This window comes from Aspergillus ibericus, assembly GCF_003184845.1.
Source record: "Aspergillus ibericus CBS 121593 unplaced genomic scaffold BO80scaffold_42, whole genome shotgun sequence".
NCBI classification, from domain to species: Eukaryota; Fungi; Ascomycota; class Eurotiomycetes; order Eurotiales; family Aspergillaceae; genus Aspergillus; species Aspergillus ibericus.
Window position 1 is genome coordinate 19,350 of NW_020292140.1, and position 23,502 is coordinate 42,851.

At 52.1% G+C, this 23,502-nt stretch overlaps 10 protein-coding genes and 1 non-coding gene across 11 annotated transcripts; 4 read left to right on the top strand and 7 right to left on the bottom strand.

The window, feature by feature from the left end:
* Window positions 1-3: 3 nt before the first annotated feature.
* Window positions 4-2,366, bottom strand: BO80DRAFT_457924 (uncharacterized protein; the record flags this gene model as incomplete). The annotated part of the gene is made up of 3 exons (XM_025722254.1): window positions 4-983; window positions 1,551-2,034; window positions 2,355-2,366. 3 exons carry the CDS (start codon window positions 2,364-2,366, stop codon window positions 4-6), a joined length of 1,476 nt encoding a protein of 491 aa, XP_025571993.1.
* A 2,139-nt stretch (window positions 2,367-4,505) lies between these two features.
* Window positions 4,506-7,461, top strand: BO80DRAFT_427942 (putative DUF21 and CBS domain protein (Mam3)). Its single transcript, XM_025720137.1, has 4 exons — window positions 4,506-5,088; window positions 5,157-5,370; window positions 5,436-6,105; window positions 6,159-7,461. Exons 1-4 carry the CDS (start codon window positions 4,843-4,845, stop codon window positions 7,183-7,185), a joined length of 2,157 nt encoding a protein of 718 aa, XP_025571994.1. The 5' UTR covers window positions 4,506-4,842; the 3' UTR covers window positions 7,186-7,461.
* A 660-nt stretch (window positions 7,462-8,121) lies between these two features.
* Window positions 8,122-9,075, bottom strand: BO80DRAFT_467525 (uncharacterized protein). The gene is made up of 3 exons (XM_025722864.1): window positions 8,897-9,075; window positions 8,385-8,846; window positions 8,122-8,322 (listed from the first exon to the last, which is right to left on the bottom strand). Exons 2-3 carry the CDS (start codon window positions 8,693-8,695, stop codon window positions 8,184-8,186), a joined length of 450 nt encoding a protein of 149 aa, XP_025571995.1. The 5' UTR covers window positions 8,696-8,846; window positions 8,897-9,075; the 3' UTR covers window positions 8,122-8,183.
* A 46-nt stretch (window positions 9,076-9,121) lies between these two features.
* BO80DRAFT_317555 (uncharacterized protein) lies at window positions 9,122-9,382 on the bottom strand (the record flags this gene model as incomplete). The annotated part of the gene is made up of 1 exon (XM_025715087.1): window positions 9,122-9,382. A coding segment is annotated over one exon (261 nt), but the record flags the coding sequence as incomplete, so codon positions are not given.
* A 945-nt stretch (window positions 9,383-10,327) lies between these two features.
* On the top strand, window positions 10,328-10,398 carry BO80DRAFT_t249. The gene has a single exon. It is a non-coding gene; the product is annotated as a tRNA-Gly (tRNA).
* A 147-nt stretch (window positions 10,399-10,545) lies between these two features.
* On the bottom strand, window positions 10,546-12,525 carry BO80DRAFT_427943 (putative C2H2 finger domain protein). Its single transcript, XM_025720138.1, has 3 exons — window positions 12,187-12,525; window positions 10,934-12,137; window positions 10,546-10,884 (listed from the first exon to the last, which is right to left on the bottom strand). The coding sequence occupies exons 1-3, from the start codon at window positions 12,285-12,287 to the stop codon at window positions 10,867-10,869; spliced, it is 1,323 nt and encodes a 440-aa protein (XP_025571997.1). The 5' UTR covers window positions 12,288-12,525; the 3' UTR covers window positions 10,546-10,866.
* A 224-nt stretch (window positions 12,526-12,749) lies between these two features.
* On the bottom strand, window positions 12,750-14,355 carry BO80DRAFT_388959 (short chain dehydrogenase). The gene is made up of 5 exons (XM_025717099.1): window positions 13,732-14,355; window positions 13,604-13,680; window positions 13,472-13,555; window positions 13,352-13,420; window positions 12,750-13,304 (listed from the first exon to the last, which is right to left on the bottom strand). Exons 1-5 carry the CDS (start codon window positions 13,929-13,931, stop codon window positions 12,904-12,906), a joined length of 831 nt encoding a protein of 276 aa, XP_025571998.1. The 5' UTR covers window positions 13,932-14,355; the 3' UTR covers window positions 12,750-12,903.
* Window positions 14,356-14,629: 274 nt separating this feature from the next.
* Window positions 14,630-15,927, top strand: BO80DRAFT_427946 (oxidoreductase, short chain dehydrogenase/reductase family). The gene is made up of 4 exons (XM_025720139.1): window positions 14,630-14,971; window positions 15,028-15,391; window positions 15,458-15,819; window positions 15,902-15,927. Exons 1-4 carry the CDS (start codon window positions 14,815-14,817, stop codon window positions 15,919-15,921), a joined length of 903 nt encoding a protein of 300 aa, XP_025571999.1. The 5' UTR covers window positions 14,630-14,814; the 3' UTR covers window positions 15,922-15,927.
* A 330-nt stretch (window positions 15,928-16,257) lies between these two features.
* On the bottom strand, window positions 16,258-17,286 carry BO80DRAFT_183314 (biliverdin-producing heme oxygenase). The gene is made up of 2 exons (XM_025714042.1): window positions 17,066-17,286; window positions 16,258-17,004 (listed from the first exon to the last, which is right to left on the bottom strand). Exons 1-2 carry the CDS (start codon window positions 17,107-17,109, stop codon window positions 16,455-16,457), a joined length of 594 nt encoding a protein of 197 aa, XP_025572000.1. The 5' UTR covers window positions 17,110-17,286; the 3' UTR covers window positions 16,258-16,454.
* Window positions 17,287-17,779: 493 nt separating this feature from the next.
* Window positions 17,780-20,124, bottom strand: BO80DRAFT_427948 (cytochrome P450). Its single transcript, XM_025720140.1, has 5 exons — window positions 19,553-20,124; window positions 19,338-19,488; window positions 18,313-19,280; window positions 17,977-18,260; window positions 17,780-17,928 (listed from the first exon to the last, which is right to left on the bottom strand). Exons 1-5 carry the CDS (start codon window positions 19,713-19,715, stop codon window positions 17,890-17,892), a joined length of 1,605 nt encoding a protein of 534 aa, XP_025572001.1. The 5' UTR covers window positions 19,716-20,124; the 3' UTR covers window positions 17,780-17,889.
* A 187-nt stretch (window positions 20,125-20,311) lies between these two features.
* On the top strand, window positions 20,312-23,158 carry BO80DRAFT_413970 (uncharacterized protein; the record flags this gene model as incomplete). Its single annotated transcript, XM_025718081.1, has 9 exons — window positions 20,312-20,453; window positions 20,518-20,734; window positions 20,787-20,801; window positions 20,859-20,873; window positions 20,925-21,016; window positions 21,065-21,357; window positions 21,410-21,840; window positions 21,896-22,156; window positions 22,205-23,158. The coding sequence occupies exons 2-9, from the start codon at window positions 20,687-20,689 to the stop codon at window positions 23,156-23,158; spliced, it is 2,109 nt and encodes a 702-aa protein (XP_025572002.1). The 5' UTR covers window positions 20,312-20,453; window positions 20,518-20,686.
* Between the last annotated feature and the right edge of the window lie 344 nt (window positions 23,159-23,502).

Below are 23,502 nucleotides of genomic sequence, written 5' to 3' on the forward strand. Positions count from 1 at the left end.
AGATCAGAAGGGGGTAGCCTTGCGTCTGCCGCGATGAACGAGCGCGGCATCGTTGTTAGAGTTGGAGATCCGTAACTTCCGAGTCTCCTCCTCGAGTTCGCGGGTCTTCTTGTCCCACCGGATCTGGTCCTCGTTTCGCTGTCGTTTCTCCTTGTCCAGGAGCTCCCGTAGCTCCCGAGCTTTTTCATGGAGGACCTGATCAGAGGGTCCAAGTAGCCCTTGGGAGACTTGACTGAGCTGGTTCCGGAGATGGTCGATTTCGGTCTGCTGCTCGGAGATCTTCACCTGACTCTGTTGTAAGACAGTGGTGATCGACTTGAGTTCGCCGGGTCGCGCCTTGGGCGTCTCCTGGACCCGGTCGACCTGCTTGCTGGCCAGAAGCTTTTCCAGAGCGGCCTTGGCCTTCTCGGCGGCGACCGCCCTCCCGTCGGCTCGCTGGATATCTTTCGTGGCCATGCGAAGCTTACTCTTAAGAAGTACGATCTTTCCTTCAAGGGTTTCGACTTGTTCCCTAGTGCCTTCTGAATCTGCACGTTCCTGCTTCAGAGTTGAGTCGCAAGCATCCTTGAGGTCGCGCATTGACTGACGAAGAACCTCTTCGGTTTGTTGGGCACGGGCCACAGACTCCTGTGCTTCCTTCGTCATTTCTTCTGCAACCGCTTGACTTGATGAAAGCTCAAGCCGCAGCAGGAAAACCTGCTCCATGGCACTATCGCGCTCCTGCTGCATTGCTGCCGAAGGTCCCTCGCACTCAAGATACATTTGGTGAAGGACCTCGTAATTCATGTCGAGTCCCTCTTTCTGGGCTACGAGCTCTTGGTGCTGCGCAGCAAGCTCTTGGTATTGAGCTGCGAGCTCCTGGCTCTGAGCCTGGAGCTCTTGGTTTTGGGCAATGGTCGCTTCATGTTGGGCCAGCAGTTCCTGATATTGGGCTGCCAACTCTTGGTTCTGAGCGATAGGGTCTTGGTGCTGCGCAATGTATTCTTGACACTGGGCAGTCAATTTGTGATTTTGATCCAGCATATCTTGGTACTGCGCCACAAGCTTTCCGTTATTAGCTTCGTAGTCCTTGTTCTGGGCCACGAGTTCCTTGTGTTGGCCTGCTAGCTTCTGGTTTTTAGCGGCGAGCTTTTTATTCTCCGCAACAAGCTCTTCGTATTGAGCTGCGAGATACTGGGTAGCAAGGTCATCCTCTTTTGGAGTCGCGAGCTTTTCCCTATCCGCAACCAGCTCTTTGTGCTGCGCCGTGAGCTTTTCGATGTCAGCGACGTGCTCCTCATTCTGAGCCACAACCTCTTGAAACTGAGCAGTAAGCTTCTCCTTGTCAGCAACGTGCTCTTGGTTCTTAGTGACAATCTCTTCGTATTGAGCTGTGAGCTTTTGGTTGTAGGCACCGAGTTCTTGATTCTGGGCCATAAGACCTTGGTATTGCAAGGTGAGCTCTTGGTGACCTGCTTCGAGATCTTTTAACTTCGCGGCGAGCTTTTCGGTATGAGCAACGTGCTCCCGATTTTGAGTTGCGAGCGATTGGTTTTCAGCCACGATTCTACTGGTGTCGTCTTGTTGGCGGGACTGCTTCATACGGGTCTCTGCGGCAGCCAGGCGGTGCTTGACGGCGGCGAGCTGGTCGGTCCGTTCCTGGAGTTCGGCCGTAAGCGACCGAACCTTCTTTGAGGAATCGGTCTTGGTCTGTTGCCTCTCATGGGACAACTGCTCTTCCAGTTGATAGATCCGGATGGAGAAAGTTCGCTCTCTTGAAGCGGTATTGGCCTCCATCTCTTTCAAGTCTCTTTTGGCCGTCATGATCTCCCCGTCCGTCTTGGACAGCATTTCACGAAGACGTCGGATGACAACCTCATCATCCTTCTTACTGACACTGGCTTTAACACGGACCGGCTGAGCATTGAGCTGGGCATTTAGCTTCTTAGCGAGCGCCCAGCCCTCTTCCATGCGTAGCTCGGCTGCCCTAAGTACCTCAGACTTGGCAGTCAAGAGCCGGCCCTGCTGCTCCAGGCGAGCCTCGCAGGTTTCGACCTTTGCTGACAACATCGCAAGTTCTTGGATGGCTCGGAGATGTGCCTCTCGCTCGGCGGCGCTGCTTCCTCGCAACTTGTTCCACCACTTGGAAGAAGGAATCCCGCGGACAGAGAGAACCAACAATACCGTCACACCGATGAACAAGACAAGACCAGCGGCGAAAAGAAAAATACAAACATCTGCAATCTCCCCCTCTTCATCATACAACGGTGGAAGGTAACCGTCAGTCAAGTACTGCAAGTCGACTCCATGCCCCAACCCCTGGCAGCGAAAGGCCTCTAGCGACCGATGCCAAAACCACTGAGCCGAAACAGTACTTTCTTCGACATCGAGGCAATTCTGCAACCGCTCCCACGCGCTAGGCCCGAGTCCGATGAAGATCCCATACAGGTAATTAAACGCGAGTAGCAAAACCGAGCGATACGCCGAAGTTGCAAGAACAAATGTTGCCCAAATCCGAAAAATGGAGGAAAGGGGACTTTTAAAGGGGAAGTACCAATGATACACGTTATGAAAGAAAGAAACAGGCACACAGCTAACAATCAGCTTCTTGATTCCGCCGAAGCAGAGAGCACAAAAATCTAGAGGACAGTTGATGGTCGCGAGTAGGTTGACTCCGCCAACGAGGCAGCAGGTGAAGCTCTCCCAGAACACGCAAACTATGGCAAAGAGAACAGTTGCTCCGAAAACGAGGGAGGCTCCGGCCGTCAGGTCGAGGTACTCCAGGATACTGAGTCCCGACTCGTCAGGATCGAGAGTCTGCCCGTACAGGAAGATCTGTTCGAACGGAGTGGACATTTCGGATAGTTGAGACGAAAGTCTTGATTAAAGTGCTAAGTTCGGGAGATCTCGAAGATGGATCGTTGGAGAAGCAAGGAAGGTAGGTAACGGGATGAGGAGAATGGCGAAGCAAAACGGAGAGAGGAGACGAGGGGGAAAAGTGGGAAAGGCCACTAAGGACCTAACTGCGTCAGAATCTGCCTGTTCAGTGAATGAAGCCATGGACAGAGAGAGTTACAATGTTATGGACCACTCGCATTAGGAGCGAGTGAATGAATAACCTACTTGGAGAAATTTGGATGGATGGTACACTAGATTGACAGGATCGATAAAATTTGGAGAATGTCTATGGTACTAGCTAAGATCAGAGCCCAGAAGAGGGGCAGTATTTATGGGCGAGGAGAAGGCAAAAGACTACGTGGGAATATCGGAAAGCTCCTACATTCTGAGGTGGTACAGATAGGGCACTTCCTGTAATCTACTCACAAAATGGCGGAAACATCCTCCCGTCTTTTCGCCACTGTAGGTCAGCGATTCGTCCCCGCGGATTCACATTCTGGCCCGTGCATGGCTGAGGACTGGACTGGTGCTCTCACTGCTCATGTTCACAGGAGGCTATGTGTGAATCTATCTAGACTACCACCAGGGACCAGACTAGGGTCTGCAACTCTGGAAGCGATCCCAGCTGGAGAAATCCTACTCGGTAACCAATGCGTACGAGACAGATCTTCCAGATGTGAATCTACTGAATCATAGTACGGTATGATTGAGTAATACCAGTCAGTATCTAAGATCGCGCCCAAGTAGAAGCCCAGCAACTCAAGATACCTGTCTTTCGCCAGTGGCCAGGTTTGTATTTGTATCACTTTTCTCGTATGCTGGCGCATGCATTCACCCTCCAAGCCATCCCAGGTCGAGTCCTGACATGCGTGTAGTAATTTCTGCTGGGTGAGACCTTGAGCAGTAAATTGTCTTCTTCCCTCGGTATTATATATAAGATCCTTGCTCAGTTATATATATGTGATGAGGTCTTGAAGATTATTCCTTGGATATGAGCAGCTTGGTTGAAGTGTGCTAGAGTCTGTGTCTCTTTCACAATCAATATTTGGAACAAGGTCCAGGAGAGAGACCCCTGGGGTCAAGAGCTGAAGCACGTGGATGCTCGGGGAGAAGTAGACAACAGATACCTGTTGACAATTCTACATCCAAGTAGATCCAGATCGTAGAACAGAAACATTCAAGTGTCCTGAGGGGTAGAGTCACTTAACATGAAGTCATCTGAGGATATAAATGGGCAAGAGAATGTAATCTTGATGGGTCGAGATGACCAGGGCTAAGGGTAGGGAAGGAGCAAGAACAGTTCTATATAGGCAGTGTGGCTTTCTCATGAGCATATGTGAAAATGTTATTACAGCTAATCTCCATGCATAACTGGCTTAATCCCCGATACGAATTACATGGCAATAAAGGGATTCTCCTACGATGAGGCTGTCCAGATGATCGAGGTGATGGTATGAGTGATGTTGGTGCAACAGAACTGAATGACTCAGCGCTTACCTCAGCACACAGCTGCCGCCACGGCCTTTCATTGGGCGACGGACAGGCCTCCCCCGTTGCGCGGTTTCTCAGGTGTATCTCCTACCAGTAAAGATTGTAGTGACTGCCTACCCCGTTCACGCGTCAGCCTCGTCCATTTGGTGACATCGATTGGCCACCATTCCTACTTCCAAAGCTCTTGTTGAATCCGGTCTCATTGTGTCCAGCAAAGTTCGACGAACAAACTAACCGTTTAGCCCGACCGACTAGAGCACTAGACCAGACCAAGAGGGCGACGTCACTGGGCGACGCACTGATCATTTTTCCGAGAACGCCGCGCCCGTTCCGTCGAAGATCGTTAGTGCCGGCCGGGCCTTCGCTCTCCCTTCACATCCCCCCATTCAGCTTAGCCTGCTCCTCGTCTTCAAATATGTCCCTCCTGTAGCCTTCGGGCCTCTCAGTCTTTCTTTTTCTTCGTGCCCATCGGTGATGGCTATATCTTCGGCCACGCGCATTCTGGCCGCCCGGCCTCTCGTCCTTGGGTTAGCGAAACTCTTCGTCCTCGCCCTTCCCAACCTGCCCGTCATCTCCGCCGCCCCAACTTACCTCCTCAACTCCGATGTCGACCCCAAACCCCCCAGCGATCCCAGCCTCTGGCTATACCTAGGTGTCGCCGCCGCCCTCGTCCTGAGTGGCGGTGCGTTCGCCGGCTTGACCATTGCCCTGATGGGCCAGGTATTCCACCTCATCCCTCTCTGTTGCCCCCCTGTGCACCCGCTGATTGTCTGGCTGTTGGAAAATAGGATGAAGTCTACCTACAAGTTATCCAAACCTCCGGGGAAGGCTCAGAACGCAAAAATGCCGCAAGTGTGTTGAAGTTGTTGCAGCGAGGAAAGCACTGGGTACTCGTGACCCTCCTGCTCAGTAACGTTATCACCAACGAGACTCTTCCAATTGTGCTCGACCGCTCACTTGGCGGTGGCTGGCCTGCGGTGCTCGGCAGTACCGTCTTGATTGGTATGCGAAAATCCCTCTTTTCGGCCCGTGGCATCCTTGCTTATCATCTCCCCATTTTGGTCCAGTCATCTTCGGCGAAATTGTCCCTCAGTCGATCTGTGTCCGTTATGGTCTCCCCATCGGCGCCTGGATGGCCCCCTGTGTCCTAGCGCTCATGTACCTCATGTCCCCCGTCGCTTACCCGGTCGCCAAGCTGCTCGATAAGCTGTTGGGCGAAGATCACGGAACCATCTACAAGAAGGCCGGTCTCAAGACACTGGTCACGTTGCACAAGACCCTGGGTGAAGCCGGGGAACAACTGAACTCGGATGAAGTCACCATCATCAGCGCCGTGTTGGACCTCAAGGACAAGGCGGTCGGCGGCATCATGACCCCCATGGAGGATGTCTTTACCATGTCGGCCGACACCATCCTGGACGAAGACACAATGGATCTTATCCTTTCGCAAGGATATTCCCGCATTCCCATCCATGCGCCGGATAACCCGATGAACTTTGTCGGCATGCTCTTGGTGAAGATGCTGATCACCTATGACCCTGAAGATTGCAAACGCGTGCGTGATTTTGCTCTGGCCACTCTTCCCGAGACCCGTCCTGAGACCAGTTGCCTGGATATCGTCAACTTCTTCCAGGAGGGCAAGTCTCACATGGTCTTGGTCTCGGGATATCCGGGTGAAGACCGTGGTGCTTTGGGTGTTGTCACTTTGGAAGATGTGATCGAGGAACTGATCGGCGAGTATGTAACAGCCATACTTCCGTGATGATCATGACAGCGCTAACCGCTCGCAGGGAAATCATCGACGAATCCGATGTCTTTGTGGATGTACACAAGGCCATCCGCCGCATGGCTCCCGCGCCCAAGTCCCGTGTCCCCAAGGGTCGGATTGTGGAAGACCCTCCAATGCTCCCGCCGGAGACCACTCTGGTTGACGTTGAGAACGAGAACGAGCCTCCAGCCGCACCAAATGGCGCGGCGAAGGACCACCGTCGCCTTTCTATCGAAGCGCCCCTGCCCCGGTTCCAGCTCCGCCGGCCTCAGTCTGACAAGAACTCAGATTCAACCGACGGTCTGTTCACACAAAGAGGCACGACGGACGAGATTCGCCAACACCTGAAGCATCTCGGGCCTTCCAACTTGGCCAGCCGACCGCGCCAAACTCGGTACCAGAACGTCAAGATCAAGCGGAGCGTCTCACCATCCCGATCGGGGCATACCGATCTTGAGTCCACCCAGAGTATGTCCGATTCGCAGACCAGGCATAACTCTATCGGTTTGCAGGGAGGTATCGGCGCCGGGCTGGTGCAAAGTGGTATGGATGCCCGAGATGGGGTGCTTGCCTTGCGTGCGGGCTATGGAACCATGAACCACGCCAAACCTCCTGCCGACGCCAGCACTCAAACGAGGGACGGACCTCCGATCTCCATTCCCGAGCTAGTGCATGAAGAACAGGATGATAACCCCCGATCGGCCGGCAGCCGAGTGGGTAGTGCTGGGTCCCTCGACTCGCAATTTGACCATCTCAAGCCCGGCAGTTATTGCCACCGGGGTCCTGCCCGCAGTGGCAGCATCACGGAGCAGGTGGTCGATGTCAACGGCATTCGCAAGGTCGTTCTCCACACCACCAGCACGAGCTCGTCGGAATCCGAACGACCCGGGACCAGTGAGCATCCGGAGTTTCCCGTCCGCCAGGACGGCGAGATCGTGGACCTCGGAGAGAACCAGACGGGCGGGAGCAAGCGCCGTCGTCGTCGCAGAAAACGCGGACAAGCGAAGAACACAGAGACGGGCGAGAATACGCCTCTGCTGTCGCAATGACGAATGTAAATCGGACGCTCGGAGTGTTCTGCTGGCCAGAGCGACAGGGCGGCCCGTGGATAGTTGTTTACACCGGTACGACCGGCCAGCTGGTCGTGTGTGATGCACATGCTCACCAGGGGAGCGACGGATTTTCAATCGTATATTCGTACCCATGCATAGCCACCCTGCCTGCCCATAATGGTCGCTGACAAATGTCGTGCATGGAGGGTTCTGGCGGTGTAGATGAATCTTGCAGTTATTTTTATGAATGGCATTCTGTTCATCATCCTTGCATTTTGTACCACGTTGTAGATACCCTAGACTTCTGGACCGGTTTCTGGACGGACTTCTGGACCTCCCAACGAACCCACTACCCCAGGTTAACCCTCTCCCCCGACTGTATCTCTCCACATCGACCCCTCGTGATTCCCACGCGTGTCTCTGATCTGAGACATCTCAACCCAGTGACCTGGGTCGGGCGCATACCTCGAGCTCCTATGCACGTACCTACGTACCCACTACTTGGTATTTACCGCTCTATACTAGTCTTATCCATCGATCAGGAATCTGGACGAGTCATATGTCCTTGTCTTAGTATGAGTCATGTGGTATCAATTATTTATTGACTACGGGGTAGTTATCCCTTCTTTCTGCGTCGCGTCTACGGCTGGTGGTAGTATATAGGTAGGTAGGCTACTAGTAGTCTGTACACATCCAGAATGGTTCACTGGAACTCAACTACGCTTACATCTGATGCAAATGAGACAGATATACAAATATACTATGATGATGGGCTCATTGCATTATTTATTCACTTCTACATGTCTGAATAGAGTAGGAGAGAATGGAACTTGAAGGGTCTAGATATTATGGATAACTCTTGGTTTGGTAACTTGAGATCTACGGATCTTCTTTGTGAGGTTGCGTAGTTAATGTATTCTCGTCCCGGCATAATCAAGTATCTATGAGATATGCATGAACGGTACTATTAGTAGCATTTGAATTGGTAATGATGCTTAGCAGTTGGGTTTTGTTGAAGACGAGACGGTTGGTGATGGAGGTGTTGGGGACGTTGGAGAGGATGGCGTCGTCGGCGATGAGCATGAAGGCGGTTTGGTTGTGGTGGGGGGTATGGGTTGTGTTGAGGGTTTGGTTCTGGGGATGGGGTGGGTTAGGGATGTATGGGATGGGGTTGGGGGTGAGGAGGAGGGACAGACTTTGAGGGTGGTGTTTGTGGTGGTGGCTGTGGTGGTGATGGCCATGAGGACGGTTGTGATGGTGCTTGTGCGCATGTTGATGATTGGTAGTGCTTCTTGTAGTATGATGGTTTTTGAGTGATATGTGCTCGATGTAGTGGACTGGATAGCAAGGGTCGCTCTGGAGTGGTGATAACGAAGATCCTGAATGACAGTAGGAACAATGCTTCTTTATATCGTATGCTCGGTTGCATCTTGAGATATCTGCCGCTCCGAGCATCTCCGGAATTGTAAAGGCAAGACCCTTCCCATTTGGCTTGTTCCATATCCATTCGAGCCGTGCAGCCTCCGTTCCTCAGAATGAGTGTATACCCTGTTGTTAGGGGATCCCTTTACATTTAAACGAATGCTCCCGTTGGTATGGATTTTGATCAGTCTTAGAGATAATTTTCTCTTTGTTGCGAAGACTGTAGTCACACAATCCTGCTTTATCAACCGCTTGAACCTATCCTCTATAGAATTGAACAACTTACTGCACCATTCCACACGAATCATCTCAAGGTCCATCCACCTAACAAGACACTGGAATAAGTGAATACTTGATCCGACCTCAAGATACATCGACCAGATCTTGAAGCAGCTCCATCGAACCCTCCACTACAGCCAATCACTCTCCCATTAACACAGTCGAACGCACCCACAATCACCCAACACTACATCCCCACCCATCACCTCACCCCCGCCCCCCTCCGAACCCCCCTCAACCGCCTCGGAACCAACTCCCTATCCGGAAACTCCAATTTCTCACTGGGCACATCATACCCATCCACCCCGCGAAACACCTTCCTCATCTCCTGCTGCAGATGCGGATCGGTGCCAAACAATTCACTCGCATCCTGAATCTCCTCCGGACTCAGCCGCGCATAGTCCACTACCGTTCCCGTCGAACTGAAACTGCGCAGCACGCCGTCATTGCACAGACAGATGAGGCCCTTTCGCGAGGGCGACGGTCTTAGGGATTTGATTCTTCGCCGGATGGATTCGGCGCCGCGGGTGAGGGGTGGGGACTGGGTTGGTGAGTGGTTATCACGATCACTAGCTAGCATAATTTGAAGGAAGAACTAACCTGATAGGACATCATGAGATGATTCCTCAAGTAAACTGAAGAGCGACGTGAAATCTCAGGGGTGAAAGACAGAAGAGCCAATTCCCATAATCCGCCGGAGTAACATTATCGGGGGAAGTGACACCGACAGGGATGGGATTGGGATTGGGAATGGGTTGGTTTGCGGGGCGCCTGGCCGTCGCGGCCATAGGATCAGTGTGACAGGGCAACCAGGATCGACCGGACCAGGGTCTTGCTAGTTGGTAACTAGACTAGACCCTGCGGATCGCATCCTTTGTGGTGATCCTTGGCGGAATGCTACTAGTACCCTACCCTGTACATAGTGTAGTGGGAAGGCGTTCATAACTGGTCTGTGGGTGTTTATGCAGGTTATGTCACTTTCTGCTTGGCTTTGGCTATACTACTAGTGCTATTTTCTGCAATTGAGACCGTGCGGGTACGGTAGTTGTCAAGGTATAGTGCACCCCACGGTAGGTATGTGCTACATGGTCTATCAAGTATAGATAGAATCAAGTTACACAACGGCAGTATGCGCTGCATTCCGACTCGAGGGTTAATGGTGGTAGTTAATCTGATCGGATCTAATCTCTGGCATCTAGATGATACGAGTGATTGAGTTTGCGACGCATTTCCTGGATCCTGGGAAATTGTTAGCGAGCAGATGGCCAAGTAGGCTCATGGGAGCCTTCCCATCCGCAAAAAAATTAAGCATGACATTCAGAGACTCCGCATATATGCGGATGTGTTCTGATGCTGCAGGTATTGCAGTGTGTAATAGGCTTTACTTTCATTATATAATGGTATATATAACACAAATTTGGCAGTATTGATATGAACAGCATCATTGGTCTAGTGGTAGAATTCATCGTTGCCATCGATGAGGCCCGTGTTCGATTCACGGATGATGCACTTCTTTTTGTTTTTCTTCGTCCGCCCGCTTTGGATGTTTGCTTTTCTTTTTTCTTGTACGCTTTCTCTCTCCTCTTTGGCCTGAATACTAGCTGTAGAAGAGGTCCGTGACAGTTATTAAATATGGGTCGACTGTATGTCCATCTCTTCGAGTTGGCGATATGTTTATGGCGATATCTGTTAGCGAGTGTGGTTTATACCATTTGACGCTATTGCCAATGAGATGCATTGAGTGCTGGTGCGTCTCGAGGCTGGTCTGGCTCTATCCACTCTACTAAGATATTCAATTCTATCAGATTGATAGAGCGTATGATCTACTCTATTCTGAAAACACTTTTGTCATAACAAGTATGTACCCAACCACAACTCCAAAACAGATGCCAACAGACACGGCAATGCAGACACAAAAAGAGATACCTGAATATTCATAGACTCATCAACATACCATGCAAGACGAAATGTATGAGATCATTGCAGGAGAGGATCCTAGACATTCGATTAGCTTTATCCAGAACGCGGGAAGAGAGAAACATACTCTGAAATGTTTCTGGTGGTTGGCAGCCCGGTTGATCCGTGCCGTGTAGCGGTTCTCTTGTCGGATGGCTCTCTGGCGCTCCTTACGTTCGCTGATCATCACGTCTCTCTTCTGGGAGTCCGTCGTGCCGATCATGCCCGTACCGCCATTGGCACGGGTGACAAGGGCGCGGTTGAGGTTGCGGCCGCGAGGCTTCGCCTCCTCCTCCTCGATCTCGCCGTTCTCGATGGCAAGTTGACGCTCCGCACGCTCCTCAGCCGTGGGGTAGTTGTGCAGGTTCTGGCGGTAGTACTTGGCCAGAGAGCGGTGACCGACACTCCGGCCAGAGGGGAGATGCAGCTCATACTCCGTGGCGTAGACAACGGGCTGACTCTTGCGGTTGTCAAGCTCATCCTCGTCCTCATCCATCGATGAAGCATCCGTCTCCCATCCCTCATCCTCGCCGTCAACCTTGACACCACCTTCCTCGTGCGCCTCGCTACCGGTGGACTCCCACTCATCATCCGAGTAAGTGCTGCGGAAGTCGTAGTATTGGCCGATTTCGATCTGCTCATCCTCCGACTCGAACGCAATCATGCAGTGGCCCTTGTCGCGCATGTGGGTACGGATACCTTCAGGGGTGTTCCGGATCATATGGCAGTAGAGACATTCGCTGTTTTCGTTGATCTTGCGGTGTAGGTAGCGGAGGAGACCTTCCAGGTCGGTGAGATAGTCCTTCTCGGGGATGAACATGCCGTGGGCCTTGAACATGTGTTCGGTGTTTTCTTGCACATCGGCGGCCTTCTGAAGACAGAAGAGGCAGTTGGATGCGGAGAACGAGTCGTCCGACATCTCCTCGTCTTCATTTTCCTCCTTGATGGTGGTGTCCTTGAGGGTTTCGGTAACCTTGGCGACCTCGGACTCGCCGACGCGATGCTTGTTGATCGGCTCTCCGAGGGAGAAGGTCGAGCTCATGACGGAGGATGAGTCGTCGGCATTGTCCCGGTTCATGCGGGCCTCGCGGGCCTTGTGCTTGGAGCTCTTGATATGGTTCTGGTAGGAGTTCTCGCTGTAAAAGGTCTTCTGGCAGGCGACGCAGGTGGTTTCGAACGAGGCCTTGGCGGCCGCGGCAGTGGTGGTGGCCTTGGCGGCAAGGACCTTTTCGTTGAAGGTCTCCTGGGACACTGGGGGGAGAGACGCAATTCGACGCTTCATGTTATACAAGCTGTAGGATAGATCAGTTTCTGCCGCCAAGTAGGAAATATAAAACTTACTGCCAATCTGTGCGCATGTGGTCCCGCTGCGCATCGCTGCCACGAAAGGCAACGAGGCAGGTGTTGCAGGTGTAAGGGAGGGAAGAAGCAGGGCCGTCCATTTTGAATCGACTTGAAGAAACAACGAAGGGGTATCGCGAAAAGGAAAGTCGTTAATGATTGTGTGATCGATGAAGCGGGGTATGATTCCAGCCGACTGCGACCGCTGGGTATAAATGGACAACCGATACTCCAAGTCGTCGCTCGATCTCGATGTGACTGACGAAATAAATCCCACAACTGAGTCAGAGAAGTGGGGGAAGGATCAGGATGCGATGAGTCGAAATGAGTCTGTTGCCCCTCGACGCAGAATTGATAATCAGATTTGCGCCGCCTTGCCGCTTTGGGCCAATGACGTTGGGCACGTGCCATTTGGCATTACTCCCGGTTGCTTAGTCACTAATGCACAGCAATGCACAGTGAGTGATAGCGACAGATCCCCTTTTGTTCTATTTACTACATTGAAGAAGCGCACATCTTTACTATCGTATCATACAATAATACTAGCAAGTTTGGTTCCTATTTTAGTACAGATCACATGTCAAGAGTAAAGCTCCCCAGTCATCAACTACCATCTAGATCATGTTCTAACCAGTAACAATATATAGACAGTTGGAACGGGAACGTGATCTCGTACATAGTAGTTGGGAAAATGAATGGGTAACAGCACCATTGCAATCAGGGCAGCACATAGCCACCATCAATGAGGACATCACTACCAGTCATGAATGTGGAGGCGTCGCTGGCGAGGTACAGATACAAACCCTTGATCTCTTTCACATGGCCTTGCCTTCCTAACGCCGACATCCGGTAGGCTTCGTTGATCGCCTGGGGACTGGCTCCCATTTTGGTCTCGAAAAAGCCCGGCGAGACAATGTTGACACGAGCAAAATCTCTCCACTCCCGGGCGAGCGACTTTCCGAAATGAGTCACGAATGCCTTACTGGCGTTGTAGACGGGCTGATCGACGGGAACATTGACAATGTGACCACTCATACTGGAGGTGATGATCAGATTGCCAAAGCCCTGTCGCTGGAATACCTCTCCGACGTATTTGGCGCAGTAGAGGACGCCGTCAACTGCAGAAGTCAGTGAGCGTTAAACCGCTAAGGAATAGGCTGCTTACCATTCACCGACATCTGCTTCCGATATTCTTCCAGCGTTTGCTCCAGGATGGGCTTGGAAATAGCCATTCCTGTTCGGTGTTAGCGAGATACCCGCTTTTCTGAAGGTAGAGCACTCCTACCAGCATTTGCAACGAACACATCGATCTTTCCAAAGTCTTTGACAACCTCTGCGATGGCTTTCTGGACAACGTCCGGATCCGAGACTGGAGAGATTAGTATTGCACGTCTTCACAACTTCAAGGCTTGCTCACCGTCAACCTTGTAAGCAGTAGCCTGGACTCCATGAGCGCTGGCCAGACTTTGTGCTTTCTCGATAGCAGCGTCATTGCTGGAATGATCATTAACAAGCTATATTCTAGGTAGGAGAATCTGTACTTACGAGTTGTACCACATGGCGATATTTGCATTGGCTTCAGCCATCGCTTCAGCTACTGCATAGCCAATGCCATCTGCAGCTCCTGTGATAACGACAACCTTTCCGCTCAGACGAAGTTGCGCCATCACATTTGTTGGCGTGTTTGGGAACGGGCGAGGGAATCCCTCTCGAACCGTCGCGCTGTCAGCTGTGCTCATAGACATCTTGATAGTTTATGAAATCAGGCTGTGAAGGGACTGAAGGTCGATCGAGGACAGATATAATTCAAAGACGAGAATCGGTGATCGTCTTTCTTTTAGGGAAACGCCTTTCTTTTGAAGAGTGTTCTCGGGAAGGTGCCTGCTTTGTATTCCTCGCTTTAACTTCAATTACTTGATAGCGGGGTTACACTAACCACGAATGACATTTGGACGAAGGATAACCTGCCCCGCTTGTCAAGGACCCGGAGGATGGTCCGATATGATGTGATGTTCAGTCGGTAGACTGTAGTCCGACCTGTCCTGAACCAGCAGTTGATCTGGGTTTCGGGCCACCAGAGTTGAACCATCGCTTCATTGGCATCGCCATGACTTGGTCTTGATCATCTGCCTCTCTTCTGCGACCGACTTTCAAATGATTTGTTGTGAGTGCACCCGCTCAGACCTGAAAGAGAAAAGAGAAAGCGGAAGACAGAGCACCGAGGCCGATCTCCGCACCCCGCCGGAGTCCCCGCATTCATCCCACTCGGAGGTCCGCTGGTATACCATTGCTCTCTGAAGTCAACTAATTAGAAAAGAAAAGCGGACTTATTGATAATCCTGGATCAAAAGACATTTGAGAGACTGCAGGTAGGCCGAGCTTGGCTCCCATTGCCAACCCCACTCTTGAAATTCATAACAAATCGCTGCATCAAATCATGAAATGCACAGTTTAGGTTCCACTGCTTATTTCAATCCATGCATTTCTCTTTCATCTATTACTAGAATTTATCCGGAGAGTGGAGCTGTCCATAGAACACTGACAACCGCCAAGATCTTCTAGATACTCACAGACACAGACACAGCGAACACCCAACAGCATCCTTTGAGATAACCAGACATCATCAAGATGGGATCAGATCCAAAAGCCCCTACAATCCCATGGATGCGTCTCGGAGAGCTCAACCCAGAGTCATCTCTCACACCACCTCCCGCACCCTTCCCAGCAAGTAACAGTCCAGCCGAGAACGCAAGACAACGGTTCGCCGTGAGTGGGAACGCCGTCTGTATATCTACCTCTCATCTATCAACAATACTGGCCTACAATAGTAACACAGCACAGTCACCGGCGGTGCCGGCACCCTCGCACTCACCTCCGCGCGCGCACTCCTCGAGCACGGCCTCGAAGGCCTCGCCCTCCTCGACCTGCCAGCCAGCCTCACAAAAAGCAAAGACTACATAGCCTCCCTAGAACACGACTTTCCCAACTCCAAATTTATTTCCATCCCATGCGACGTAACCATCGAATCCGAAGTCCAATCCGCAATCCAAACCGCAACCACCCACCTCGGCAACCTCAAAATCCTCTGCTGCTTCGCTGGCATCGTCAACTGCGTCCCTTCCATCGAGATGTCCCTCGAGGACTATAAACGGATGCAAGATGTCAATACAACAGGTGCTTGGATCGCCGCGCAGACTGTCGCTAGGTAGCCCCCTTCCCATACCCTATACCTCAACAGTCAACCCGTTCTCAATAACGAAACATCATCCAGACAAATGATCCGCACCCACACCCCCGGCAAAATCCTCCTCGTCTCCTCGATCAGCGGCCACAGGGTAAACTACCCCCAACCCCAACTAGCCTACAACATCTCCAAAGCGGCTCTCCTAAACATGAAGAGCTGTCTCGCCGCGGAATGGGCCCCGTATGGAATCCACGTGAATTCCATCTCGCCCGGGTATATGGATACGGTGTTGAATGAGGGGGAGGGACTAGCTGGACATCGGGGCGTATGGGCGGATCGGAACCCGATGAGGAGGATGGGGCAGCCGTGTGAGTTGACGGGACCGGTGGTCTTGCTTTGTAGTGATTTTGGGGGGAGTTATTTAAATGGAGTGGATGTTGTTGTTGATGGTATGTTCTTCTTATCTTTTTTTTTTTTTGGTTTTTGGGGGTGGGGTGTTGGATAAGGGGTTGCTAATGGTTTGGCGTTTAGGTGGGGGGTTGGTGTTTTGAGCTGGGAGAGACTTGGGATGGGATGAGAGGGGGAGGTGGTGGGTGGTAGGTACTGAGTGGAGTCGATGATCGAGGGATAGGAAAGTAGAGGCAATTGGGTGCTATTGGGGACGTGGCTGCTTTGAATACAACTCAGGGTGTAGTTTCCGCTATGTTAACCTGGGAAAGATGGTTTGACTCCAAAAATTACCCTGCCAAAGCACACAAGCTCGAGTATCAAAATACAACCGCTACATTACGCCAAATGATCCCATCAAGCACGGAGGCCCCTACTTCCAACCCATCAAATAAGTCAGCACCCCCCTCCCCATGTCAATCCAATCCCCCCATCCCCACTCCTTACCCAAAGCATCACTAGCAGTCGAGATATACATCTCAGCCACATCTCGATCTAATTCTAGAGTGATCTCCGCACTCCGCCTAATGATCACTAGCGTCTCATCGAGAATCTCCTGCCGTTCTTCCTCCGTTAACATCGCATCCGCCTGCACCACCCTCCTGCGAAACTCGTCCTTCACACCCCCATCATCTCCCTACCTCTCTCCCTCAATCTGCCAGAAAGATAACGGCGGCGGAAACCGCCCCTCCTCCCAGACATGTAACTTACCCTCTTGCAGGCCCCAAAACTCCGGGCCCGCGTCACACAGTAGCCCCCGAATCCACCGTCCGCCGTTGAATACCGCAGAGTACATGATCCAGGCATATGCGACTATGAGATGGGGCTTTTCTTGGATGCGTGTGTTGATATACCTTCGGAACGCTTGGCCAGAGTTACGGTGTTGGGTGGTATCAGGCAGCTTGGGTAAAGAGGCGAGATCGGCCTTCACGCGACTGGAGCGTTGAAGCTCCGGAATGTAGATCTTGTGGAGAATGTCGCGGATTCTCTCGTTCGGTGGCATGGAGCTCTGGCTGGGAGTTATGGGGGGTGTCGCGAGCTGGGTCTGCCAGGCTTCTTCGAAACCGAGGTAGATCTCGGCATAGCGGGAGAAGCCTAAAGCATAGAGGATGGGAGAGGTGGCGTTGGGTGGGAGACAAAGAGGGATACGGGAGGTATTGAGACGGTTGACTACGCCGTGGGGTTCTCTGAAGGGTGGATTGGATGAGTTGAGGTGATATATTAGAGTTAAATCTGAGGTTCACTTACTTGATCACACTGCGGATTTTGGAGGGGAGGTCGATGTCGGGCATGTTGATATAGTAGGACTGCAAAGTTGACCAGTAGGTGTGAGAATGGTTGGTTCAAGTGGATAGGAACGAGGGATATGAGGTGAAAGTCATCTGCCCATGCTGCTTTTATACCTCGTATCGGTGGCTGTCCATCACGGCAGCTGAACCCAGCAGCAGGGTTGGCTCATATCACATTAGCTCACATTACACCAGCAGTAAGCAGTGGTATACGAGTTGGCATTGGTGGGGCTCTGATCACACGGTATGTCATCCTCTGGATTTCCTTTTTCCTATGTGGCAAGCAGGCAGTGTAACATGACCTCATGTAGAGTTGCGAGAAGGGAACGGAGATCGGCGAGATAAAGATGACGATCGATGACTGGTAACCTGCTGGAGAGATGGTGTGCCTGGCGGTGTGGGAGTCAGTTGGCTGAACACATTCCAGCAGAGGCCGGAGTAGAAGTGATCTCCGAACTCCATGAAAGCAAGAGTTGCCAGAGGAAATTCAGCGGCAGAGACCCAGAGAGAAGTAGTTACCAGGCGGGGTAGTTAACTGCAAGTCGAAGCTAGTCCCACTCGAGGGATCGGTCGAGCTTGTTTTTTCCAACCTTAATCTCTCCTAGCGGATGAGATGGAAAGCAGATCGACTACTCCGGTGGCCATTGTCATGTTATGACACAGGATACAGAGCTGCAAAGAGAATGAGAGGGCGAGGCATCCCGCAAGAGAAAACCGTCGCCCCGTGTATTAAACCTGGTATGCGTACAAACTGATATACAAACATGACGAATATTTCCTCCCTCACCACTTCCTCTCCGTAAACGTCAACGGGCAGTCATCCTGGAGACAGTCAACATCTAGCACTCTATTCCTCAATATATCACTTACCATGGGGAAAATAGTTGCAAAGACTTTGATTTCCTCCGACCGCGGGGTCGCGTGGTGGGCCCAGTCCAGCATCAACGAGGCCTTGCCGATCAACAGCACCAAATTGAGCTGGGCGTACTGCTGTCCGATGCACACGTGCGGCCCCGTTCCAAACACCAGGAAGTTCTTGGCTCCCTTCTCCTCAGCATCGCCGGTATAATAACGCTCGGGATCGAATTCGTCAGGGTTCTCATAAACGTCGGGGTCGCGAAGAGCCAGCCACGTGGTGGGGATAATCATCGCACCTGTCGGAAGTCAGCATCCATTGCAACCACAGATTCACGTCACAGATCTCACCCTTGGGAACAGTGTACGAATCGGTAATGGGGAAGGGCCTCTTCGCCATGTACGGCACCATCGTCACCGGGGGTCGGTACCGCAGAAGCTCCTTGACGACCGCGCGTGTGTAGGTCATCGATTCGAGCTGGTCTAGATCGACTGCAGCGTGGGCATCACCATTGCGGGCTTTCAGGTTCTCTTCACGCACGCGATCGAGAATTTCGGGACGCTGAGCCATCGTTTGGAAGAGCCAAGTGGCCGCGCTGCTAGTAGCATCCTGAGAGGCAAACAGGAATGCGAATACAGTCTGAGCGATCTCATAGTCGGCGAAGTCGCGCAGCAGAGGGGACGGTTTCTCGAGATTCTCCGTCGGAAGCCCCTTGGCCTCGGCTTCGACCCATTCCTTGGAGGCCAAAATGTTCTTGACCCAGGCGTCCATAATGCAGGTCGGCTCTTTACCGGCAGCCATGCACGCCTTGCTCTTGGCACAAGCCTGGCAGAACTCGGCTAGTACCATCTCACTTGCTTTCTTTCCATACCATGCCTTGGTAAAGGGCAGAATAATAGGGAAGTTGACCAGCTCCATTGCTTCGGTGATTAGATAATAGTCATCGGCAATTCTCTTGACTGCCTCGTCCGAAATATAGTAGCCACAGAAGGTCCGGAGCGATACAGCGCACATCAACTCACGGAAACCAGACATCCAGGGCACCGGCTTGCCACCGGCGCTTTTAGTGATCCGAACAAAACGCTCAAAATAGTCGTTATAGACGGCCTCTTGACCGGGAAGGTAGGACTGGAGCGCCTTTCTCGTGAACAGACCGTTCAGGCCCTTGCGATAATCGACATGGGGCTTGCCGTCCAGGAAGACAAAATTGTCGGCACCCAGGAGCTTATGAGCGACATCGACGACGCATGGCTTTACGTACGTCGGGGAGTTGAAAACCTTCCGGGCCATGTCCCGGGTGGAGGCAATTACCACGAACCTAGAGTGGACTTGTCAGTACCCATTCCATCGGACCTGCCAGCGGGGTCGGACGCACTTGTGAAAGACGGAGACACAACTCAGAGGGCCGCTTGTCCATTTCGCGTAATATTCCTCGAATTTGGGATTGACGGATTGCAGGAATGGGCCGATGAAAGGCATCTTGAAGGCCGGGCCCACGATACTGCCCTTGTTTCGGATGTACATGACTGCGAGGCACGCGACGTCAGAATTCAAGCAATGGTCTATTGACTTGGCACGCGATTTACATACTCTGGTCGTATGCGACAAGGATCGCTAGGACGGTGAAGGCAATCGTCCACGGGCTTGCATTATTGACGGCATCGACGACATACTCGAGTCGAGAGGGAATCGACAAATGGCCGTCCCGAACGCTGGCGAGCGGCGACGCGAAGCTGGGGGCGTTGACTTCCATGATGCGGGCACTGTGAGCTAGGTTTCCGGTGATTCCGACTGAACTGTAAAGCACAGAGGTGCAATTACTGGAGAGCTGGCGCCGAGCGACCGAGCAGGACACCGCACCGTGCCAAAGACAAAAATTCGATGGCGGAGGACAGGTATGCTCGAAGTGTTATGGGGACAAGCGCCAGGCCGGGGGGTCGAGCCTTTTATTTCCTGGGACTGAACGGGTCGGAAGCACCCCTGATTAGTGAATCCTTCGTGGCTGCCCGTCGCAAAGTCTTTCATTGTTTGCTCTCATAGGATCCCGGATTCGGGAGGAGTCGCGGTTCTGGCAATGCAGGGCACAACTCCAACAACCACACCAGCTTTTTTCTGGAGTATACTCCCACGAATAATTGATTTACATAGTAACGAAATTTTGCTGACCTCCTGAAATTCAATTCCAGTCTGTGATGGGAGAATGTCTGTCCACCCCACCCCTGCTAGTGCTGACATGCGAGGTCAGGTCACTATCTCCTCCAATGCGCCGTTCCAGCCAATCATGCCACCCGAGCGCCATCCAACAGCACCCATCGGATTTGGGGCCCCTCGACAGCGCGATCGCGATGATTACCCCAGGTTGGCCCAGTCCAGAATATTATGTGGTCCAGCTAGACGACATAGAGCACTGTATAGTGATGGCAAGTGATTATGGCGATCACTCAGACTCGCTATCAGTCACCAAGATCAATCCGATCACAATAGAACGGTTGTGCGTTTTATTCTGGATTTCTTTGAATTAGGTGACCACTGCTGATCGCATCGAATCCTACTAGATCTATTGTTCACCACTCCGTATCCCAAGTGGCATTGAACGGTTCCAGATGTCATGGCTAATGTGTCATCGATCCAGCGGGGCTCCGGGTGACAGTGGGCCGACAGCCATGATCACCTGAAAATAACCTTATCTTGACCCTCTTTTCCTGCCATAGACTGATAGTCGTCATGGGAAAACAATCGAGCAGAAAGCCAGGCCCATCAGAGCTTCGGGCAGTAAGTCATCCGCATTGGCACAGCCATCTGGCAGGCAACTAATGGCGGGCAGTGTGCAGAATGCCGGGTAAGAGTGATCCGGATGTCGGACGACTGTTGCTAACCAGGTCCATGCGAGTCTCAGAAACGGAAGAGCAAGGCAAATTCTTAACCCACCCCCTACGCTGTTTCCGTATTAACGGTTGATTAGTGCTCGGGTGCTGCCCCATGCTCATACTGCTCTCGCACCAAGAAACACTGTCGCTTCGACCGTGTACCATCTCGCACCCCTTTGACTCGGAAGTAAGTGCAGATTCTTCTATGCCATGAAGCCTTTCTCAACGTGGGTAGAAACCTTGACGAAAAGGAACATCTTTGCGCGAACTTGATTGCTCTCATCCACAAATCAAATCCGGAAGTCGATATCGAAGACGCATTGAAGGCATTGTCGGCGTCTGACGAACAACGTGGTGACAATAGACCGACCCCTGCGCTACCGAGCCTGGACTTAGAAAGGCGGAGCCCTACCCCTTCAGGAAATTTTGAATGGGACGAAGCTCCGTTGCCCTCAACCCATCATCCAGACAAGTCTCTCGACGGAATGGCATCACTGCCAACAGGGGGGTCGGGATCTGGTTATCTAGGTAGGCTGCAGAGCTCTAGACTGCATAATCTTGTCTAACGTTCTATCTCCAGGAAACAGCTCAGGGTCCTGTATTCTAAGATCCATCTCAGATTTGCTCCCCGATGACACTACTCCTCAGGCTGCGCGGAAAGAACGACGTCCTGCAGTTTCACTCCATGTAGAAAGTCCAGCTTTGTTTGCGGAGCTAGATGATACCGTCCTCCTGGATGGCCTTGTTGATGCCTACTTCATGTGGTACAACTCGTCATATCCTATTCTGCACGAGAGGACGTTCAGGCAGAAGTACAGAAAGCGGCATCAATTCCAGCCCGGCTCCACTTGGCACCTGATATTCTACCTGGTTCTGGCAATTGGGGACTGGATACTACCTGGTGGCTCAAAAGTCGAACAGTCCAAATATTACATGGCTGCACGGTCACGCATGTCAATACATCTGCTTGAATCGGGCTCTCTTCTCACCATTCAAGCTTTTCTTTTGATGGTTAGCCCACTAATTATGCATTCATTAAGCTACTACCTGGTACTGAGTGCTACAGGGAAATTTCCTCCAGAAGCGAGACCGGCCGAACACAGGATATAACTTCATCGGGATAGCATATCGAATGGCCATTGGACTTGGACTTCACCGTGAACCACCCACAGATGTAATAGGAGACACTCTAGCGATCGAAATGAGAAGAGCTGTATGGTGGATTGTGTATTCATTCGATAGTGGATTTGGCTTGACCACAGGGAGACCTGTCATGTCATCGGATTGCTTCATTGAAACCCGACTTCCACGAAACATCGAAGCTTCGGTAACACCATTCCCCGGTATAGTAACACCCTACTAACTCCAATCCCAGGACTGCACATTAGATTCCCCACTCCCCGACCCCGTCGACAAACCAACCACCTACTCCGCCATCATCGCACACGCCCGCCTAGCACGCACCGGAAACATGGTCTACCGGAACGTACTTGCAGCTCCAAAGAAAGACCTCAACCTGAAGGCCTCACGCTCTCTCGACCACCAGCTCAAAGCATGGCGCCTATCCCTCCCAATCTACTTCACCGCCCACGACGTCCCAACCTGGTTCCGCAGCCCTCGAGCAATAGTAGGCTGGAAGGAACAGAACCTCCGAATGTTGCTATGGTGGGGAACCCAGCGCCTATGTACCACTCTTTCCGACACCGAAGAAGCTCAAAACATGTGCCACTACGCCGCAATCGAATGCATCCAAGACATCACCACCTTCTGCACCGACTACCCGGACGTCCTCCACATCGGTCTAAGCTGGTACGCGACCTACTTTCTCTTCCAGGCCTCCATCGTCCTCAGCATCTATTACCTTCGACCCCATCAACTCCTCGATTCGACCCTAGCCGCCGCGAACCAAGATCTCTGGCTCTTTTCTATCTCCCGAGCCCGCGACTGCCTCGCGAATATCAGTGAGGCGAACCAAGCCGCTGCGCGATGTCTGGAAGTCCTCGATCGCATTAGAGATCAATCGCAATCTACACCCACACCCGGGACATCCGCGTCTGCTAATTATAACCCTGACCCCGACGCTGCGCAGTTACCACCCATCCATGATAACCCGGGGATACGTCAAGGAATGGGAACGCTCCCCGTTGACCCGTCCCTGCAGATGTTCTTCGATGCTACGTCGTGGAACAAGGATATTTTCGAAGGCCTCCAGGGGTTTCCCATCACGGATGAAGTCGAATCGTTTGATTATGTCTCGGGCACGGCGCTGGCAGCGGATATCGCGGGGGATTGGGTTATATCTGGTGATCCGGGGCTGGGGCCGAGTTGATTTCGCTGGGGTTTGATTGATGTGGAGACGAGTTTTCTGGATGCGCCTGTCTGTGTCGGTGGGTGGCTGTGGTAGGTCTGTTTCAGTATATCTGAGTAAATTGAAGTCAATCAGAGAAATAGAAGGCTACAATTGGAAGGAATATTCCATATTCATTGCACAGACATTGTGGGGGGCTTTTGTAGATGCACTCTTATCGCTACTGATTCAAAGGCTAGAATATCGGAGCACGGTCGACCGTTGACCGGGCCGGATGACGGACCCGACATGTGCTCGGACTCACGTCAGTGCCTAGCTTTTACGGAGTAGTTGTATGTAGATTCCGGTTCACTGTTAACCGGTCC

Bases quoted from the DNA above. Each gene is read 5' to 3' on its own strand.
- BO80DRAFT_183314 (XM_025714042.1), bottom strand. From the start codon at position 17,109: ATGCCCGACATCGACCTCCCCTCCAAAATCCGCAGTGTGATCAA. The intron at 17,005-17,065 runs GTAAGTGAACCT...TCCACCCTTCAG, and splicing joins AAAATCCGCAGTGTGATCAA to AGAACCCCACGGCGTAGTCA.
- BO80DRAFT_427943 (XM_025720138.1), bottom strand. From the start codon at position 12,287: ATGGACGGCCCTGCTTCTTCCCTCCCTTACACCTGCAACACCTGCCTC. The intron at 12,138-12,186 runs GTAAGTTTTATA...TCTATCCTACAG, and splicing joins CACATGCGCACAGATTGGCA to CTTGTATAACATGAAGCGTC.
- BO80DRAFT_427946 (XM_025720139.1), top strand. From the start codon at position 14,815: ATGGGATCAGATCCAAAAGCCCCTACAATCCCATGGATGCGTCTCGGA. The intron at 14,972-15,027 runs GTATATCTACCT...AACACAGCACAG, and splicing joins CGTGAGTGGGAACGCCGTCT to TCACCGGCGGTGCCGGCACC. The intron at 15,820-15,901 runs GTATGTTCTTCT...TTTGGCGTTTAG, and splicing joins AGTGGATGTTGTTGTTGATG to GTGGGGGGTTGGTGTTTTGA.
- BO80DRAFT_427942 (XM_025720137.1), top strand. From the start codon at position 4,843: ATGGCTATATCTTCGGCCACGCGCATTCTGGCCGCCCGGCCTCTCGTC. The intron at 5,089-5,156 runs GTATTCCACCTC...GTTGGAAAATAG, and splicing joins CCATTGCCCTGATGGGCCAG to GATGAAGTCTACCTACAAGT. The intron at 6,106-6,158 runs GTATGTAACAGC...AACCGCTCGCAG, and splicing joins ATCGAGGAACTGATCGGCGA to GGAAATCATCGACGAATCCG.
- BO80DRAFT_427948 (XM_025720140.1), bottom strand. From the start codon at position 19,715: ATGGAAGTCAACGCCCCCAGCTTCGCGTCGCCGCTCGCCAGCGTTCGG. The intron at 19,489-19,552 runs GTATGTAAATCG...CGTGCCTCGCAG, and splicing joins CCTTGTCGCATACGACCAGA to TCATGTACATCCGAAACAAG. The intron at 18,261-18,312 runs GTGAGATCTGTG...GACTTCCGACAG, and splicing joins TTCGTACACTGTTCCCAAGG to GTGCGATGATTATCCCCACC.
- BO80DRAFT_388959 (XM_025717099.1), bottom strand. From the start codon at position 13,931: ATGTCTATGAGCACAGCTGACAGCGCGACGGTTCGAGAGGGATTCCCT. The intron at 13,681-13,731 runs GTAAGTACAGAT...TGATCATTCCAG, and splicing joins ATCGCCATGTGGTACAACTC to CAATGACGCTGCTATCGAGA. The intron at 13,421-13,471 runs GTAGGAGTGCTC...AACACCGAACAG, and splicing joins TGTGTTCGTTGCAAATGCTG to GAATGGCTATTTCCAAGCCC.
- BO80DRAFT_467525 (XM_025722864.1), bottom strand. From the start codon at position 8,695: ATGGATATGGAACAAGCCAAATGGGAAGGGTCTTGCCTTTACAATTCC. The intron at 8,323-8,384 runs GTCTGTCCCTCC...CCCCATCCCCAG, and splicing joins CCACAAACACCACCCTCAAA to AACCAAACCCTCAACACAAC.